The sequence below is a fragment of the Hyaena hyaena genome, unplaced genomic scaffold, assembly GCF_003009895.1.
Source record: "Hyaena hyaena isolate Hyena2069 unplaced genomic scaffold, ASM300989v1 scaffold_827, whole genome shotgun sequence".
NCBI classification, from domain to species: Eukaryota; Metazoa; Chordata; class Mammalia; order Carnivora; family Hyaenidae; genus Hyaena; species Hyaena hyaena.
Genome location: NW_024081458.1, coordinates 397,431 through 414,111, shown reverse-complemented (window position 1 = coordinate 414,111; position 16,681 = coordinate 397,431). Strand labels below are relative to the sequence as shown.

The window sequence follows — 16,681 nt, the reverse complement described above, 5'->3', positions numbered from 1 at the left end:
ACTTGGCAGTCAGCCCTTTCTTCTACTGATACAATAAAAATGGTGCCGAATACCCTAATGCTGAGAAAGTAAAATATCACCCAAACACTTGAGGGCAAGATATATCCATCTGAAGAATCTCAATGGCCAATTAAAACTCCGTGAAGTGCTACTAACATTTATAAGATAGCCATTAATCAATAATGTAAAATTTTCATATTCCATTTGCCCAAATGATTATCCAAGATAGACAAATTTAAGAGGGGCCTCCGGGCTCAGTTGGTTGAGCATCAGGCTTCAGCTCAGTCATGATCTCACGGTTCATGAGGCTGAGCCCTGCTGACAGCAGAGAGCCCACTTTGGATCATCTGTGTCCCTATCTTTCTCTGCCCCTCCCCAGCTTGTGTGCTCTCTTCTCTCTCTCTCAAAATACACATTAAAGGGGTGCCTGGGTGGCTCAGTAGGTTAAGTGTCTGACTTTGGCTCAGGTCATGATCTCACAGTCCGTGGGTTTGAGCCCTACACTGGGCTCTGTGCTGACTGCACAGAGCCCGGAGCCTGTTTCAGATTCTGTGTCTCCCTCTCTCTGCCTCTCCCCTGCTCGCTCTCTGTCTCTCAAAATAAAAGACATAAAAAGAAATACACATTAAAAAAAAATAGACAAATTTAAGAACACATCAAAAGGAAAATACTGGCTGATGTTAATTTTCTTTCTATAATAAATTGCCATTTAAGATTGTCATACCTTCTAATAAACAGTTTATAATGTTCAAAATGTATTATTTCTTAAGTGCTCTTCCCACTTCTCTCATAAAACTACATGAACTCAGACCAAAGAAGAGTCCAGAATTATTTTTTATATAATGTAGGTATAAAGACTGAGATCAGTTAAAACTCCAACAGCTTTCATTTATTAAAGGCAGTGCAGTTGCCATGACAACCTAATCCTTACAAATATAATGAAAAGACAGTAAAGGGAAATTTAAAAATAGTTATTTCCTTGAAAAACAGGAGAATGGCTAGTCCAAATAATTAAAATACAAAGTAAAAAGATCATTATTTCAATAATTTTAGTCAGCTTTACGGCATCTGAGAAGGTCTCAATATACTACAGGCAGACTTTGGTAATTATAGTTATTAGAGCTAATCCTTACAATTCAGTAACAGACCTAATTATTTTTTGTTATTATAGTCTTTTTCATCACCCCCACTCCCCCACCTCTACAAAATAATAACCAGTTTATCAGTAGTCTTCTGGCAATGTGCCCAGGGGTCTCACCAGGCTGGTTCTCATTGAGGCCATGCATATATGGCGTGTACACTTTCTCTCTTCTACCATAATATGGCTGTCTCACTAAAACTTGCAAAGCTTATTAGCAAGAACCTCATGTCTCCCTCTGCCTTAGCCCTTGTGTTGGGCCTCAATGGGCACCATCGATACACACCTTTATAAAAGAGAACCACGATCTTCTGAAAAGCTTTCATGAAATGGATGTTGTCGTAGCAGTATTCTTGAACCTTCTGGAGGAGGATCAGCTCTGACTGGCCTTGGGAACTGAAGACAGCCAGGAGTGGAGCATATTGCTGGAACAGAAGTGGGGAGTAAATCCAACCATTAACTTTCATGGGAGGTACAAGGCCAACAATACTTGAATCACAACAGAAATCTGAAGGTTTACTTAGGAAGCTTTCACTTTAAGGGTTTGTGTCCAATCAGAATTAATTTTTTAGACTAGCATCCTGTCAGATTTTTCTCACTGTACCCACTAAAATGAAATTCTCACACTATTAAAGGTAACTGATGCTACTATGTTTAAAGGGCGCCATGAAAAGGAGGCAGAGGGAGGTCGTGAGGCAGCCATATTTAATACTGATGGGAGCGTGGGGTTCTCTTTGCCCAGACATCCCAGACACCCTCATAGGTCATCTTTATGGTTTAGTTCATATTATTCCCTTTGTCCTAATTGTCCTTGGCTTCTAGTCACTGATGTTGAGCCAATGTTTTCTCAGTTCAACACAAATCTCCCCCAAGGTGCTTTCACTGATCAACTTAACCTGCAGATTTTACTCACTGCTCTTTTCTAAACAGAGTTATCTTTAATTTTCAACAGGCGTCCCCTCTACTAGGTAGTCTTTGACTCCTCAATTCATATGTAAACTCTGAAGGAGTTTTACTCATCTTAATAAAGTTTTATAGGGAGAAGACAATTAATAAAAGCAAAAGCATTTATCCATGCACAAAAACATGCTGTTTACACAATCAGTTGATTTCTTCCACCCATCAGATACGTTTCCAATTTTTTTGTGTTAGTTAAATTCTATTTGGTTAATATACAGTGCAATACTGGTGTCAGGACTAGGTACTTTTCAAACTCTAATACCAATTTACAGTTTAAATGAAAATATTACCAAGAATTTTTGTCATCTAGAAAGGAAACCAATAGAGTTAGACCGTATTTCTCTTTAACTTTAAATACTGAATATAAGATTATTCTGTGTATTTTCTGATGTGTTCAGTTAAGAATTTACTTAGATGGGAAATACACCTTTGGCCTAAATCTGGGTGAATGGCAGGTAGAACCCACGTGTTGTATGGTTAAGAGCCGCAACTGGTCTACAGCCAAGACTGTGCCCTGTTGACCCCGTACCTTCAGGTGCTTAAGGGCCTGCTCTGCAACGAGTTCTTCCTTCTTGTTCCATTCCACCGCATTCATTATACAGGTCCACAGAAGTCCAATCACGGCTGTTTCCGGAAGATCATTCCTCTTCATCTCTTCTTTGACATAGAGCACCACCTACATTTCAAGGAAAAAGGGGTCAGAGAGTTAATAGGCAGATGGGAGTTTCGCTGTCACTGTGCCTGGTGAGTAAAAGGTTTTGGGTGCTCGGTCCCTCCCTTCCTGGTACATATTCTCAGATTGCAAGAGGGAAGAAAAACACACTGATTTGTTCTCAAAGCAGATTTATTTTTAGTCCAAAAATTAATAGGCTTAGCTCTGGCCAGGAGCTACTGGAATAGGAAGTGAGAGGGAATCTTTGTTTCTTAAGAGTTATTCTTTTATGTGCAGCAACCCCTTTGGGTCCAGCAGAGCAGATGACCTAAGGGGGTTTGACTCTATGGGGTTGAAAAAAGGCAACAGAGCGGTGAGTCTTTACTTCCAACTCTCAACTTTAAGCTTCTCATGAATAATGTGTTGGGTTTGTACAGGCCCATGTATCACAATTCATTCTTAATTATTATCTTTAACCCTCACGTGCCAAGAAAATAACTGTAAGGTGCAAAAACAATCTTTTATATGATACATAGTACTGCAGCAACACCTGACAGGTTACTTTTCTCTTAAAATTGTGTTCGATATATAAATATATCATCAAATCTGGTGGTATGGAATAAAAGGTCTGCATAGCCTAACATATTTTATATCATACTTGTTAGGAAAAACCCTTTTTCTTTTGAAATATAATCACAAATTGAGGTTAGGGTCTCAAAAGTGATACAACACCATAATCTATATCTCAAATGTACTGCGACTTTGTAAACAGCACAACTATCCCTTTCCTCACTGCCCCTGTTTAGTGAAAATATATTCTTTTCTTTCCTGTGGGCCTGGGTTGCAGACATGTCAGGAATAGGTTAAGAAAACCGAAAGAATTGGGAAGTTCCAGAGCCTGAGCTGGCTGAAGAAAAATGCAAAGACAGGGGACATCTCTGCATCTAGAAGCATCACTGTGTTTTTTGTGTTTTGTTTTTTTCCTCCATGGAAAATCATGTTCAAGTTCTTGCCTGGAGAAATGTTACTAAATATATTGCTGACCTTACTGACATGAGACTTAGAAATATTTTTTGATCCAACACCTCCATCTGCTGGAAAGCACCGGTCTGGGATTCTCTAGTCTTAAGTCATGTGAGGTCCCATGTGGGGCTCACAGCACAGAGTGCTAAGAGTTTGGGACTCGGAAGTAAATGGCAAAAAAAAAAAAATAAAAGAAAAAAAAAGAACTTAAGTTTTGGTTTATCATGTAAAACTTATTAAAGTTCAAATGGGAAGTTTTGTTCAGGCAGGAATTTTAAAAAAACTTAAAAGATACAGCGATAGCTGCATGAACTATTGTTATTAAAAAAATGTAGCATTTATATTATAGGGCTCTGCAGCTATTGTGAGTGTGATCAAACAAGCCATTGGTTCAACTGTTTCCCCCCCCACCCATGATATGAATTCAAAAACCATCAAAATTTTTTATTTAAATTAAAAATAAGAGACCCTAAATATTCATACCCAGTGATGCATGAAATACCCAGTGTTGATTTTAAACACTAACCATATACTTAATCATATTATATTATGTGGTAAGATGGAAAAACCACCGTATATATAATGGTGTATATACTGACAGTAGATGGCAAATTATTTGAAAGATGAAAATATGTTGCTAATCACAGTAGTGTGATAAAATAAATCGCTTGTGTGGAAATAACCATTAATTTCTGGAACATGCTAGAGGATTCTGCATCAATACTTTGCAGTTGGGCTAGTTTAAACGGTGTGAACAAGTACATTAAGTTCACGGCAGTAAACAAACGTGGGTCTCCTTCAAGGAAGGTCAAGCTCATGCTCCTCGGTGTTAATCCTCTCATTCGTGCGTTCCCAGTGATTGGCACCAGGCACCCACCTCCTTGATTGGGCATTCCTGAGAAAGACGCTCCTGGAGCTCCTTCTGTAGCTCCTTCCTGGTGCCCAGGGACTGCTGGACTCGGAGGAAGTCGGAAAGCTCCTTCAGGCCCGCGTCAGTAAAGTATTTAGCAAAATGATCCACGCTCTGCCTGTTAACTGGGAAGAGTTCCTTGAAGACAAGAGGAAAAAGATTGTTATACAACAAACCATTCACATTTCAGCAAGCAATAAAGGGCAACATTTTCACATTAAAATAGCATTTAGAATATCTCACATTGGAAGGAACAGAATAAATGATTTTCAAATGAATAAATCTTGGGTATCTTTCTGGAGCATTTGCTAAGCACCTTCTAAATTGGACAGTTTTACAGAGAAAGGGAAAAAATGCTAATCAACTTACATAAACTAGCTTCACCCATATTGAACCTTTATTTACTTTTTCTTTCACTTTACTCAACGTATAGCATGTACGAATACAGCAGGGAACTTGCTAAATTAAATGCAAATAACACGATAACTTATGAGTTAATGGACAAAAGTCAGGTTTTTCTAATATATATATATGTGTATATATATATATTTCTTTTATTTGAGAGAGTGTGTGCAAGTTGGGGAGAGAGTGGAAGATAGAGAGGGACAGAGAGAAAGAGAAAGAAAGAGAGAGAGAGGAGAGTGGGGGAATCTTAAGCAGACTCCACACTCAGTGTAGAGCCTGATGCAGGACTCAGTCTCATGACCTGAGATGAAATCAAAAGCTGGATGGTCAATGGACTGAGCCACCCAGGTACCCCAAAAGTCAAGTTTTAATAATGCTGAGATGACTTGAGATAATATTAGGAAACAGTAATGACTATTATCTCAAGAAACGCTATTCACAATCTGAGAAAATGCTATTATTCTAATACTAGCTTGGAGTTAAAGAGAATTTTTGTGATATCTGTTAATGATGGTGGCTCTAAATTAAGTCACAGTAAGATCTAATCTAAACTCACCCTCCCAACTCTTCAGTTCATTACATAATTCTGTTGGAAATTTTTAAAGAGTAATACCCATGGCTACTTGCATATTTTTACCTCATTTCCATTTTACCTTACACAGATTGGCAGAGCCTCAGTAACACTTAGTCATGTTCTAATCCTGTGTGACTTCAACACCCAGCTAAGATATTAAGGCATTTTTCAAATCTTTCACATTTTTCAGACTGCTACAGTCTAAAAAGTAGATCTAAATTTTTATGGTGGTTAGATGTGCACACGTATGGTCAATGGCTATCCAGTAAAAATCTCAGTAGAAAAATCTCTTATAGCTTTGCCATCATGTACAGGGACATAGCCAAAGACTTCTATAACATGGCTCGAATTTCAATATTCTCTATACCACTGACCCATAACTTCTCCTGTTGAGTTAGGAGTTTCAAAATGTCAGAAGAGTTGGTGGGAGCAGCTATTAAACACACATCCATGTTAGAGCAAACATTTCATATCAGACTGAAATTTAGTCACTGACATTTGTTCTAGCATTCAAGAAGTCTTCAGAATTTGGGATTTAGGGAATGAATTTAATTTTGAGTTTAAATATAGTGGCCATTTTCCTCATAATTACATAAAGTGAAAATTCTTATAGAGGATAAATTGTCTCAACAAGGCTAAGCGGTTGGACGCAAAATACGTAGCCAGGTATATTTAAGGACGTAGCTGAGTATGACCATAGCTGATAATTATTCCGTTACTCCATGCCAGCATTCAGTATTCAATCTAGGAAGAATGTGACTGCAAAGTTTGATCTAAAGTTATGTTCAGAGGAATATATCATCAAACATATTACTGGTGGTTTATTTATGAACTATATTCAAAGCCCTTAAAAATGACACATTTAAGACATCGAAGGTTATTATGCAGATTAAGCTGAAATAAAGTTAGTCTAAATCCTACCATGATATTTACTGGCTTGGAGCACAGTTTGCATTTGTAAGAAAAACCCTACCCAGGCACAAATCTCCATCACCTCATCCCTAGATTAAGGTCTCCCTGCTTCTGGCTCTTGCTTCTGAATCCACTTCCAAAGCAAAGCCAGAGTGATCCTGTTCAGACTCTAAACACATTATGTACAATTCTGCTGAGAATTTCCCCAAAGCTTTCCATCTTACTCAGAATAAAAGCCAAAGTTCCTGGAAGATACTGGACCTGCTATGCCTCTGAGCTGATCTATACTTTTGTTTTTACCAAATACTCCATACTTCTGTCCCTAACATGGCATGCCCCAAAGCCTCTGGATTCTGTTCACTTTGTCTGGATAATTCTTCTGGAGGCATCTAGACAGCTCACTCCTCACCTCCTTCAAGTCTTTACACAAAAGTCACCTTGGGGTATCCAGGTGGCTCAGTCAGTTAAGGGTCCAGCTTTGGCTCAGGTCATATTCTCATGGTTTATGAATTCAAACCCTGTGTTGGGGTTGCTGCGGGCAGGGCAGAGCCCACTTCAGATCTTCTGATCCTCCCCAGCTTGTGCTCCCTCAAAAATAAATAAGACAGTTAAAAAAAAGTCACCTTATCAGAGAGATCTTCCTCTGCCACTGTAAACTTTCTCCTACTCTCATATTCCTTAGAGCTTTCCTACTTAATTATTTCCTCATAGCACCTTTTTTAAAACATTAAACCGTACATTTCAATGGTTGATTTAGTCTGTTGCTTCCCATCCCCTCTTTTCAGAGTTGTTAAGTTTTTCTTGCTTCTGTATTACAGAAATGGGTAACTGCTCAACTTTAAGATATGCTGCCCCCCTGCTAAAATGTACTAGTACAGCCAAGGAGAATTTTGTTGTACGTGTTAAAAAAACAAAATTTCGGGGCCCCTGGGTGGCTCAGTCAGTTAAGCATCAGACTTTGGCTCAGGTCATGATCTAACGGTTCCTGGGTTTGATTCCCATGTTAGGGTTCCGTGCTGACAGCTCAGAGCCTGGAGCCTGCCTCAGATTCTGTATCCCACCCCCCCCGCCCCTCCCCCGCTCCTGCTCTATCTTCCTTCGTCTCTTAAAAAATAAATAAAAGTTAAAAAATATATATATTGAAAACAAAAACAAAAACAAAATTTCCTCCTTGATGGTGAAACTGACTCTTAGTTTCTCATTTATTTACTCAGTAAGTGTCAGGCAGGCAGGGTCCACAGAGGATTACCCTGTCCTCACGGGGCTTACTTACAGTGTTTCTGCTAGAAACTTCTACCTGTGTTTCTTGTACCTCAAATATAAGCAGACATAGAAACCAAGTAGGAACAGTTAAATGATGTATTCTTCAAAAAGGAAAGACACTGAAAAAACTAATCTATGAAGTAACCTAATCAAGTTAACCAAGCTCTGCCTATGGGCATCTTTGAGGAAGCATGCTTTATGAAGTAATTGAGTCTTGGGCGCTGGGGTGGCTCAGTTGGTTAAATGTCCGACTTTGACTCAGGTCATGATCTCACTGTTTCTGAGTTTGGGCCCCACATCACGCTCTCTGCTGTCAGCACAGAGCCCACTTCAGATCTTCTCTGCCGCTCCCCTGCTTCCCCCCACCCCTTTCAAAATAAATAAATAAATAAACTTAAAAACCAACCAACCAACCCGAGCCTTTTTTTTTTAAAATTTATTTCTAGGAGAGAGAGAGAGCCAGCGTGAGCAGGGGAGGGCCAGAGAGAGAGGGAGACGCAGACTCTGAAACAGGCTCCAGGCTGAGCTGGCAGTCAGCACAGAGCCCGACGTGGGGCTCGAACCCACGAACCGCGAGATCATGACCCAAGCGAAAGTCGGACACTTAACCGACTAAGCCACCCAGGCGCCCCCCAACCGGAGCCTTTTATGGCAAACTATACCAGACTAAATCCTTTGCCCCCTCTCCTTTAAATGAGTATTAAAGCCCCTCCTTGCTATATCTGTCCGCAGCGGGGGAGCAGTAAGCTGTGACAGAATGAAGTTTCCTACCCCAGTGCCAGGCTTCACTATGACTTTTGGCCAGTAGGAGGTAAGTGTCTACTGCACTGGAGGGGTTTACTTCAGTCTCCTGTATTCCCGTCCTTTACAACGAAAACAGAATGGCTTGCACGGGAGGTGTTCCTTCAGGCTAGGTCCCAGAATGAAAAGGTGTACAGACCACAGACGGACATAGCCCAGATACAGTTAATCCACAGACTCAAGTGCAAGAATATGTTGCCTTCATACAAAATTCCACACTGCTTGGCAACCTATTCACTAATCTTTTATATAAGGATGTACCCTAAGTCCATGAGAAAGTAGGCTGTATGAGGCAGGGAACTTTTCTATCCTGTTCTCTCTTGGCTCCACAGCTTCTTGGAGCATGCCTGGGACAGAACTATAGGCTAACTGAAAATTATTACCAGCGGCAGAAATTAACTAGATTCTATATTGTTTGTCTTTATCATATTCTAAAGGCTTGAAATACACAAAAGGGCTATTTTAAGGTAAACTTCGAGAGACAAAGGAATTTTAAGTGATTGGGAATAAAAGCATTGACAGTTAAAATTATTCTTGGATTTTCCAAGGGAAAGAGCCCATTTTTACAATTATCCCATAGACCGACAGATGTGCTAGCACACTGGAACCCAGTGGAAGTGAAAAACTGAGGAGAGGCCAGGAGAAGAGAAGATGGCAAGGGTGTCTTTCAGTTTTAGACTCTGTCCTAGACTATAAGAATTCTGTCTTCTGCATACATGTGACTTCTAGCAGAAAGAAATTGTAGGGAGTGGATAGAAATATTAAGAATGGAATATTTCTCTTAAGTTTTTTGAAAACCACAAAGAGAGAGAAGTAAAAAATATAATCAAGCAATTATGATAGTGGGAGCTTCAAATCAACCATAATAAATTTGTTTGCTTTCGTAAATAGCTAAGTAATTCCCAAGGTATCTTGGTATAGACAAGGAATCCTGTTTAAACTCTTATTCTGTTAACACATTAATAAGTATGTGAGATTAGTGTCATCCATCTCCAAACTAACCCATCGCGTATATTTAATTAGGTGAGACATGGGGCGCCTGGGTGGCTTAGTCGGTTAAGTGTCCGACTTTCGCTTAGGTCATGATCTCGCGGTTCATGGGTTCGAGCCCCGCATTGGGCTCTGTGCTGACTGCTGGCTCAGAGCCTGGAGCCTGTTTCAATCTGTGACTCCCTCTCTCTCTGACCCTCCCCTGCTCATGCTGTCTCTCTCTCTCCTAGAAATAAATTAAAAAAACATTAAAAAAAAAATTAAAAAAAAAATTAGGTGAGACTGATGGGACTTTATCATTTAACAACTTTAAATTTGTATACTTACTAGTTATTTAAAAAAGTGATAATTCTGATTAATGTTAACATAATCTCAACAAACTTCCAGATCTGAAAGTCACAATGGTCCCTATGACTCTTTAATTTTCTGATTCCATTCATTTGTATGATTAACTGTTGACACGGAATTAATTTCCCTCTGCCAGTTATACAGAAATAATAGGGACCGTGCTGTGATTGAACAGACCCAAGCATTTTTCTCATGCATCGCCAAAGCCACAACGGAAACATCAAGCCCTTGTCCAGATGACACTTACAAGCAGCCTCTTATCTAAGTTGGCTTTTCTCAAAGAGGAGGTAACAGAGTTGGCATCTTTTTCTGCCATCCATGCTTTGAAAAGCTTGACCGCAAATGAGGCTGCAATGCCTGTTGAAAGAAACAGAAAAAGGCAACAGTGAGAGTTTCATTCTTTTAATAAGCAAAACTGCCAGTGATTGACGGACAGGGTCAAGCTGCTCACTAGGTTTCCTGAAATGAGTCCACTGCTCAAAGACGTGATTTGGTACAGAGGAAAAATGGATAGATCTCTAGGCACAGCTCTGTTTCTATTACCCAAAAGAAAAGGAAAAAACAGTTTAAATATCTTTCAAAGCAGGACTGCCTAATTCCAACCTGGAGTAATTGTAACTATTTACTTTTACCTTGGTCCAAAAGAGATTGAAAGCCCAATATTTTCTATATATATATATATATTTTTTTTTTTTTTTGCCTCTCATTCACCCTGTGGTTCACCAGTATTTCATATGTTTTTTTGTTTTTGTTTTTGTTTTTTTTAAATGTCATCTGTGGCTTTTCACCATTCTTTATTCTTTTGTTTTGTTTTGTTTTATTTATTTCTAGGATAGAGAGAGAGAGAGAGACAGCATGAGCAGGGGATGGTCAGAGAGAGAGGGAGTCACATACTGAAACAGGCTCTAGGCTCTGAGCTGGCAGTCAGCACAGAGCCCAACGCAGGGCTCGAACCCACGAACCGCGAGATCATGACCTAAGCGAAAGTCGGACGCTTAACCGACTAAGCCACCGAGGCACCCCACCAGTATTTCATATTTGTAACAGAGATCCTGAGGTACAACAACTAAATCTTGAGACACAAAAATGAAATGGCAACATGTTAATTAATTTGCTGATAAATGATACCAGGCAAAATGCATTAATAACGACAGATAGAAAGCTATAGATAAACATGCATTATTTACTTTATAATTTTACTTTTTGTAAAAAGCATTTAAAAAACTGATGAGTGAAGCTATAAAAATACTGATACTGTTTCAAACTGAACTCTTTTCTGGATATTTTAAAAGGGATTACTAAAAGATCAGAAAAGCACTCAATTACATATCCATATTGACATTAGGATTCATTTCCAAATGTAAATAATTAGATAGCTATTATAGATTCTGTGAACACTACAAATTTCCAAGTTAATGTTACATTTCTTAAATTTCCAAGTTAAAATGCAGTCGAAATATTAAACTGATTTTGTTTTAAACAAAGGCTTTACTGTTGCAGCCTCTACCTCCATTTTTCTTTCCTAAGAGAATTCCCATTTTGTATAGGCCAGGTGACTTGGAGTCTAAGTCCTGGCGACATCTCCTTCTAACATGATTAGCTTAGAGTTCTCGCCTTAAGCCCATCTGCCCAGGGCACCTCCCTGACAACGGCTACTGGGCCAAACTAGTCATGTGGCTTATGGTGGCCAATCAGCAGAAGGCATGATTATCTTATGTTAAAAAATACTCTTCCACTGATTCTAAACAAGAAAGCCTGCCCTATAACTGTACCAGCAGACATCTTCTAATGACCAGGGAAACCATTCCTGGAATAAAGTTGATGCTATGATTGGTAGTGAGAAATAATGGGAGAAAATATGCAAGACGTGAATGACGTTGACTCTGAAGTCTACGCTACTTTTATATCTTTTGGACATAGAAATAAATGCTCTTATATGGAAAAAAATCTTCTTACACTGCAATTTGAATCTTTTTTTTTTTTTTTTTTTTTTTACAAATAGTTTATTGTCAAATTAGTTTCTACATAACACCCAGTGCTCATCCCCACAAGTGCCCTCCTCCATGCCCATCCCCCCTCCCCCCCACATCCATCAGTCCTCAGTTTTTGTCAGCATTCAAGAGTCTCTCATGGTTTGCCTCTCTCCCTTTCCCCCACCATTTCCCCCCTTCTTCTCCCCCTTGGTCCTCCGTCAAGTTCCTCCTAATCCTCCTATACGTGCAAACATATGGTATTTGTCCTTCTCTGCCTGACTTATTTCGCTCAGCATAACACCCTCAAGGTCCATCCATGTTGCTACACATGGCCAGATTTCATTGTTTCTCATTGCCATGTAGTATTCCATGGTATAGATAAACCACATCTTCTTGATCCATTCATCTGTTGATGGACACTTAGGCTCTTTCCATGTTTTAGCTATTGTGGAGAGTGCTGCTATGAACATTGGGGTACATGTGCTCCTATGCCTCAGCATTTCTGTATCCCTTGGGTAAATTCCTAGCAGTGCTATTGCTGGGTCATAGGGGAGTTCTATTGTTAGTTTCCTGAGGAACCTCCACACTGTTTTCCAGAGGGGCTGTACCAGTTTACATTCCCACCAACAGTGTAGGAGGGTGCCCGTTTCTCCACATCCTCGCCAGCATCTAGAGTTCTCTGATTTGCTCATTTTAGCCACTCTGACTGGCGTGAGGTGGTATCTCAGTGTGGTTTTGATTTGTATTTCCCTGATGAGGAGGGATGCTGAGCATCGTTTCATGTGTCTGTTGGCCATCTGGATGTCCTCTTTGGAGAAGTGTCTGTTCATGTCTTCTGCCCATTTCTTCACTGGGTTGTTTGTTTTTCGGGCGTGTAGTTTGGTGAGTTCCTTATAGATTCTGGATATTAACCCTTTATCTGATATGTCATTTGCAACTATCTTTTCCCATTCCGTTGGTTGCCTATTAATTTTCTGGGTTGTTTCCTTGGCTGTGCAGAAGCTTTTAATCTTGATGAGGTCCCAACAGTTTATTTTTGCTCTTGATTCCCTTGCTTTTGGGGATGTGTCAAGTAAGAAGTTGCTGCGGTGGAGGTCAAGGAGGTTGTTTCCTGCTTTCTCCTCTAGGGTGTTGATAGTTTCCTGTCTCACGTTCAGGTCCTTTATCCATTTTGAGTTTATTTTTGTGCATGGTGTGAGAAAATGATCTAGTTTCATTCTTCTGCATGTTGCTATCCACACTGCAATTTGAATCTTGTCTTCTAGTTAGTTGACAGTAAAAGCATTCAATCAATATATTATTTATACAAACACCAGCTTTGCCCAATTTTCTTCACTTGAATAAGCAGGTCAAAAAAACTGACAAAAACCCCAAAAAACTCAAAAACCCCCACTATGGGTAGGACAATAAAATAGGTATTATAAATTAGAGAATTTTATATTTGTTGGCATGAATTTTTTAACACTGTCGGTTCATGAAGTAAATGTACAATTTAACAGAAATCTGTATAATTAACTCAAATGAAAAATTAAAAGTTAGTACAATTTGCATTTTAAGAGAAATAATGTAATGTTTTAAACTAAGAGTCTAAATCCTCACTTAAACCTATCACTTTGTATTAAAAAGAAGTGTTTGGTGGAAAATTTGGGAACTTTCTCTGTACTCAACATTTTCCTGAGTGAGATGATACTATCCTCCTTAACTATCTGTTGGGTGTGAGGTTGAAAAAAAAGTTGTAATTTATTAATATGTTCCTATTTAGGAAGCAAAAGTTTAAACCTCTAGTTTCTAAGGGTGGTGGAGTTTAAGAAAAAAAACCATATGACACAAGCACTATGTTGCTTCCATAGCACATGTATTTTTCTTCTCTCCCTTTCCCCAAATTTCAATATAAACATTTTCAAATACACACACACACACAAAGAAACCCTGAACAAACTGAACTGTAAACACTGTTACTTACTTATACCCACTACCTAAATTTTATAACTGTTAATATTTTATGTTTGCTTCATCGATGTCCATCAAATTAATTTTGAGGAATTTGTAGACATCACTTAGGATTTTAATACAACCAGAAAGATAATTATTTTCTGTTATGCAGACTAGGAAAATCTAATATAATTAACATTACTGTTTACATTTTGTCTTTTTTTTCCTGAGTGTAAAATGGCTCACATCACAAATGAGATGTCGAGTATCACAAGTACTCTTTGGGAAAACACCTTAAAATGCCGTAATATGAACAACATACTAATGACAATTACAGAATCTAAACGGTCATAAATCTGAGCTATGTTAAGCCCAAAACTATAGAAAATCTCTAAATAAGATCACTCCACTTTCAATTTACTATTCTTTTCTTAGCTATATGAAAACTACAATCCTTTTCACTGTAGGCATGAACGAAGCTGGGACTTCAACATTTGTAGGAGAGAAACTAAGTTCTAAGAAGAAACAGATGTTTTCACAAAAGCTCTTTTATTTTTAAGGAAAAAATAACTCTTTGTTTTGTGTTGCATTATAACTCGAATATCATTATCCTCCTCCAAGAGCCCACTTTTGTTTTATTCCATAACCAAGTGATTGTATATATGCCTATCAAACTCTTACTGCCTGAAAATTAAAGCAAGCCTTCGATGCTACCATCTGGACTTCTTTCTAAAACTGAGAAAATGAGTATCTTAAAAATGGGATCAAAATGAACATCTGAGCACAAGATTTTGAGAGGTAATGGTTTGGAAGAATGGTCCTAACCAGGGAAGTAACAGTCTGTTGGGGCAGTGGGGGAGGCATTTGGGAACATGAAGGGGTCTTTTTTCATTATACTCAATAGAAGTGGGTGCTACAGCCTAGCAGTTTAAATGTCCCATAAAGTACAATGAAGCATTTTCCCAACAAAATATGCCAGCAGCAACTACACTGAGAGGAATGGTTTGGATGACATCAACTCCAGGGTATTTCATCTAGGCATTTAGCGTTACATCCTAAAGCTCAGTTCATTATTAGTTTTTGTCTTTGTACAAGTGTGTATATTTTTTCTTCCAGTTTCCTCCAATAAACGTGTATAATTTGGGGTCACCTGGGTGGCTCAATCGGTTAAGTGTCCGACTTCGGCTCAGGTCATGATCTTGCAGTTTGTGAGTAGGAGCCCAGCATCGGGTTCTGTGCTGAAAGCTAGCTCAGAGCCTGGAGCCTGCTTTGGATTCTGTGTCTCCCTCTCTCCCTCTGACCCTCCCCTGCTAGCGCTGTCTCTCTCTGACTCTCAAAAATAAATTAAAAAAATTAAAAACAAAGAGACAAAATATGTATAATTTGTATTGTTTAAAGGCACACACACATTCTCTTATATGGCGGGTAGTAGAGGACACTAAGAGGTGCTGGTATTTTTCTAATCATCTGTGGCTTTACTTTTCTTTTTACACCTGACAGGTAAGAAAACACGAGAGTGTTACCTTCTTTGACTAAGCTGTCGGTGAACAGACTGGTGAGGATGGTGGCAGGAAGGGTGCCGTTGCCCAGCAGGATCCCGGACAGCATTGCCAACTTTGTCTGCTCTGTTTCGGAAAAGGCTTTAAGGAAGAGGAGAAGCTGTGGGTCAAACAAAAGAAACCATGTCTATATAGCAAAGGACTAAGGTAGGAAAATAACAGACAATGTATGCGCATGGCCGAATGGCAGATGAGTCGGTCACATGCACACCATAATTATGACCCATTAGAAACACGTATGTGTGTTCGCTTAGAAACTGGATGCTAAGGAAAGTGACTTTCTAAGGCACAGTTCCTTGCTTCCAAGTTCACTTACACATAGCTATAGATAACATCCACGGGAACAAAAAGAGACATTTGGATAACGGTGTGAATAGTGAATAGGTTACATAAAAAATTTACACTTGACTTTGTACAGGAGAAAGGGTAAGTTTTACGTAACGGGCAGAACATTTACTGAAATATATTATTGTCCTTCACATTTTTCATTTTTGGGGGGTGCCCTTGTCCTCCTACTACATCTACCCATTTTCTTTGGGTTTGTTCCATCATATCGCACATAAAAAAATGGGAAAAGCTGATAAGCTTTGACATTAGCATATATTTTTCTGAGTTCAGAGCATATAATATTCTTTAAAACAAGACTGTTGTATGACAAAGGGGTTGTCTAAGTTCTTGCTGCTCTTTTTCATTTTAAAATAACGATATTCAAGGCAGAGAAGGACAAATATCATGTGTTTGCACGTATAGGAGGATTAGGAGGAACTTGACAGAGGAACAAGGGGGAGAAGAAGGGGGGAAATGGTGGGGGAAAGGGAGAGAGGCAAACCATGAGAGACTCTTGATGCTGACAAAAACTGAGGACTGATGGATGTGGGGGGGAGGAGGGATGGGCATGGAGGAGGGCACTCATGGGGATGAGCACTGGGTGTTATGTGGAAACCAATTTGACAATAAAATATTTGTAAAAAAATAAAATAAAATAAAATGGAGACAACAAAAGGAAAAAAAAAAAAAAAGAAATGTTAAAAACCAAACAATAAGAGTTCACTGTATGCTTATTGTAAGGATTGGAGTGAATGGGGTCGTGAATGGAAGAGAAGAAGTAAAAGCAAGGCTTGAAAAGCCCAAACTAAAATTCTGTTTCAGAAGCCATGACCAGCTTTTCAGGAGCAGTGAATCTAATCTTTACACAATGGAGATTCAGGCAAACCCCCTGAGCTGGATTTTGTTCCCCCATC

General features: G+C 39.1%; 1 protein-coding gene across 2 annotated transcripts in view; it reads right to left on the bottom strand.

Annotated features, from left to right (window-relative positions):
• The window catches only part of BZW2 (basic leucine zipper and W2 domains 2), a 67,675-nt gene that overhangs the window by 8,817 nt on the left and 42,177 nt on the right, over positions 1-16,681 (bottom strand). For both annotated transcript variants that reach the window (XM_039219686.1, XM_039219685.1), the window contains exons 6-10: positions 15,405-15,540; positions 10,224-10,333; positions 4,651-4,821; positions 2,628-2,774; positions 1,425-1,563 (exon numbers count right to left, since the gene is read on the bottom strand). In XM_039219686.1, the coding sequence (XP_039075617.1) occupies positions 1,425-1,563; positions 2,628-2,774; positions 4,651-4,821; positions 10,224-10,333; positions 15,405-15,540 (703 nt within the window). The remainder of the gene's footprint in view (positions 1-1,424; positions 1,564-2,627; positions 2,775-4,650; positions 4,822-10,223; positions 10,334-15,404; positions 15,541-16,681) is intronic.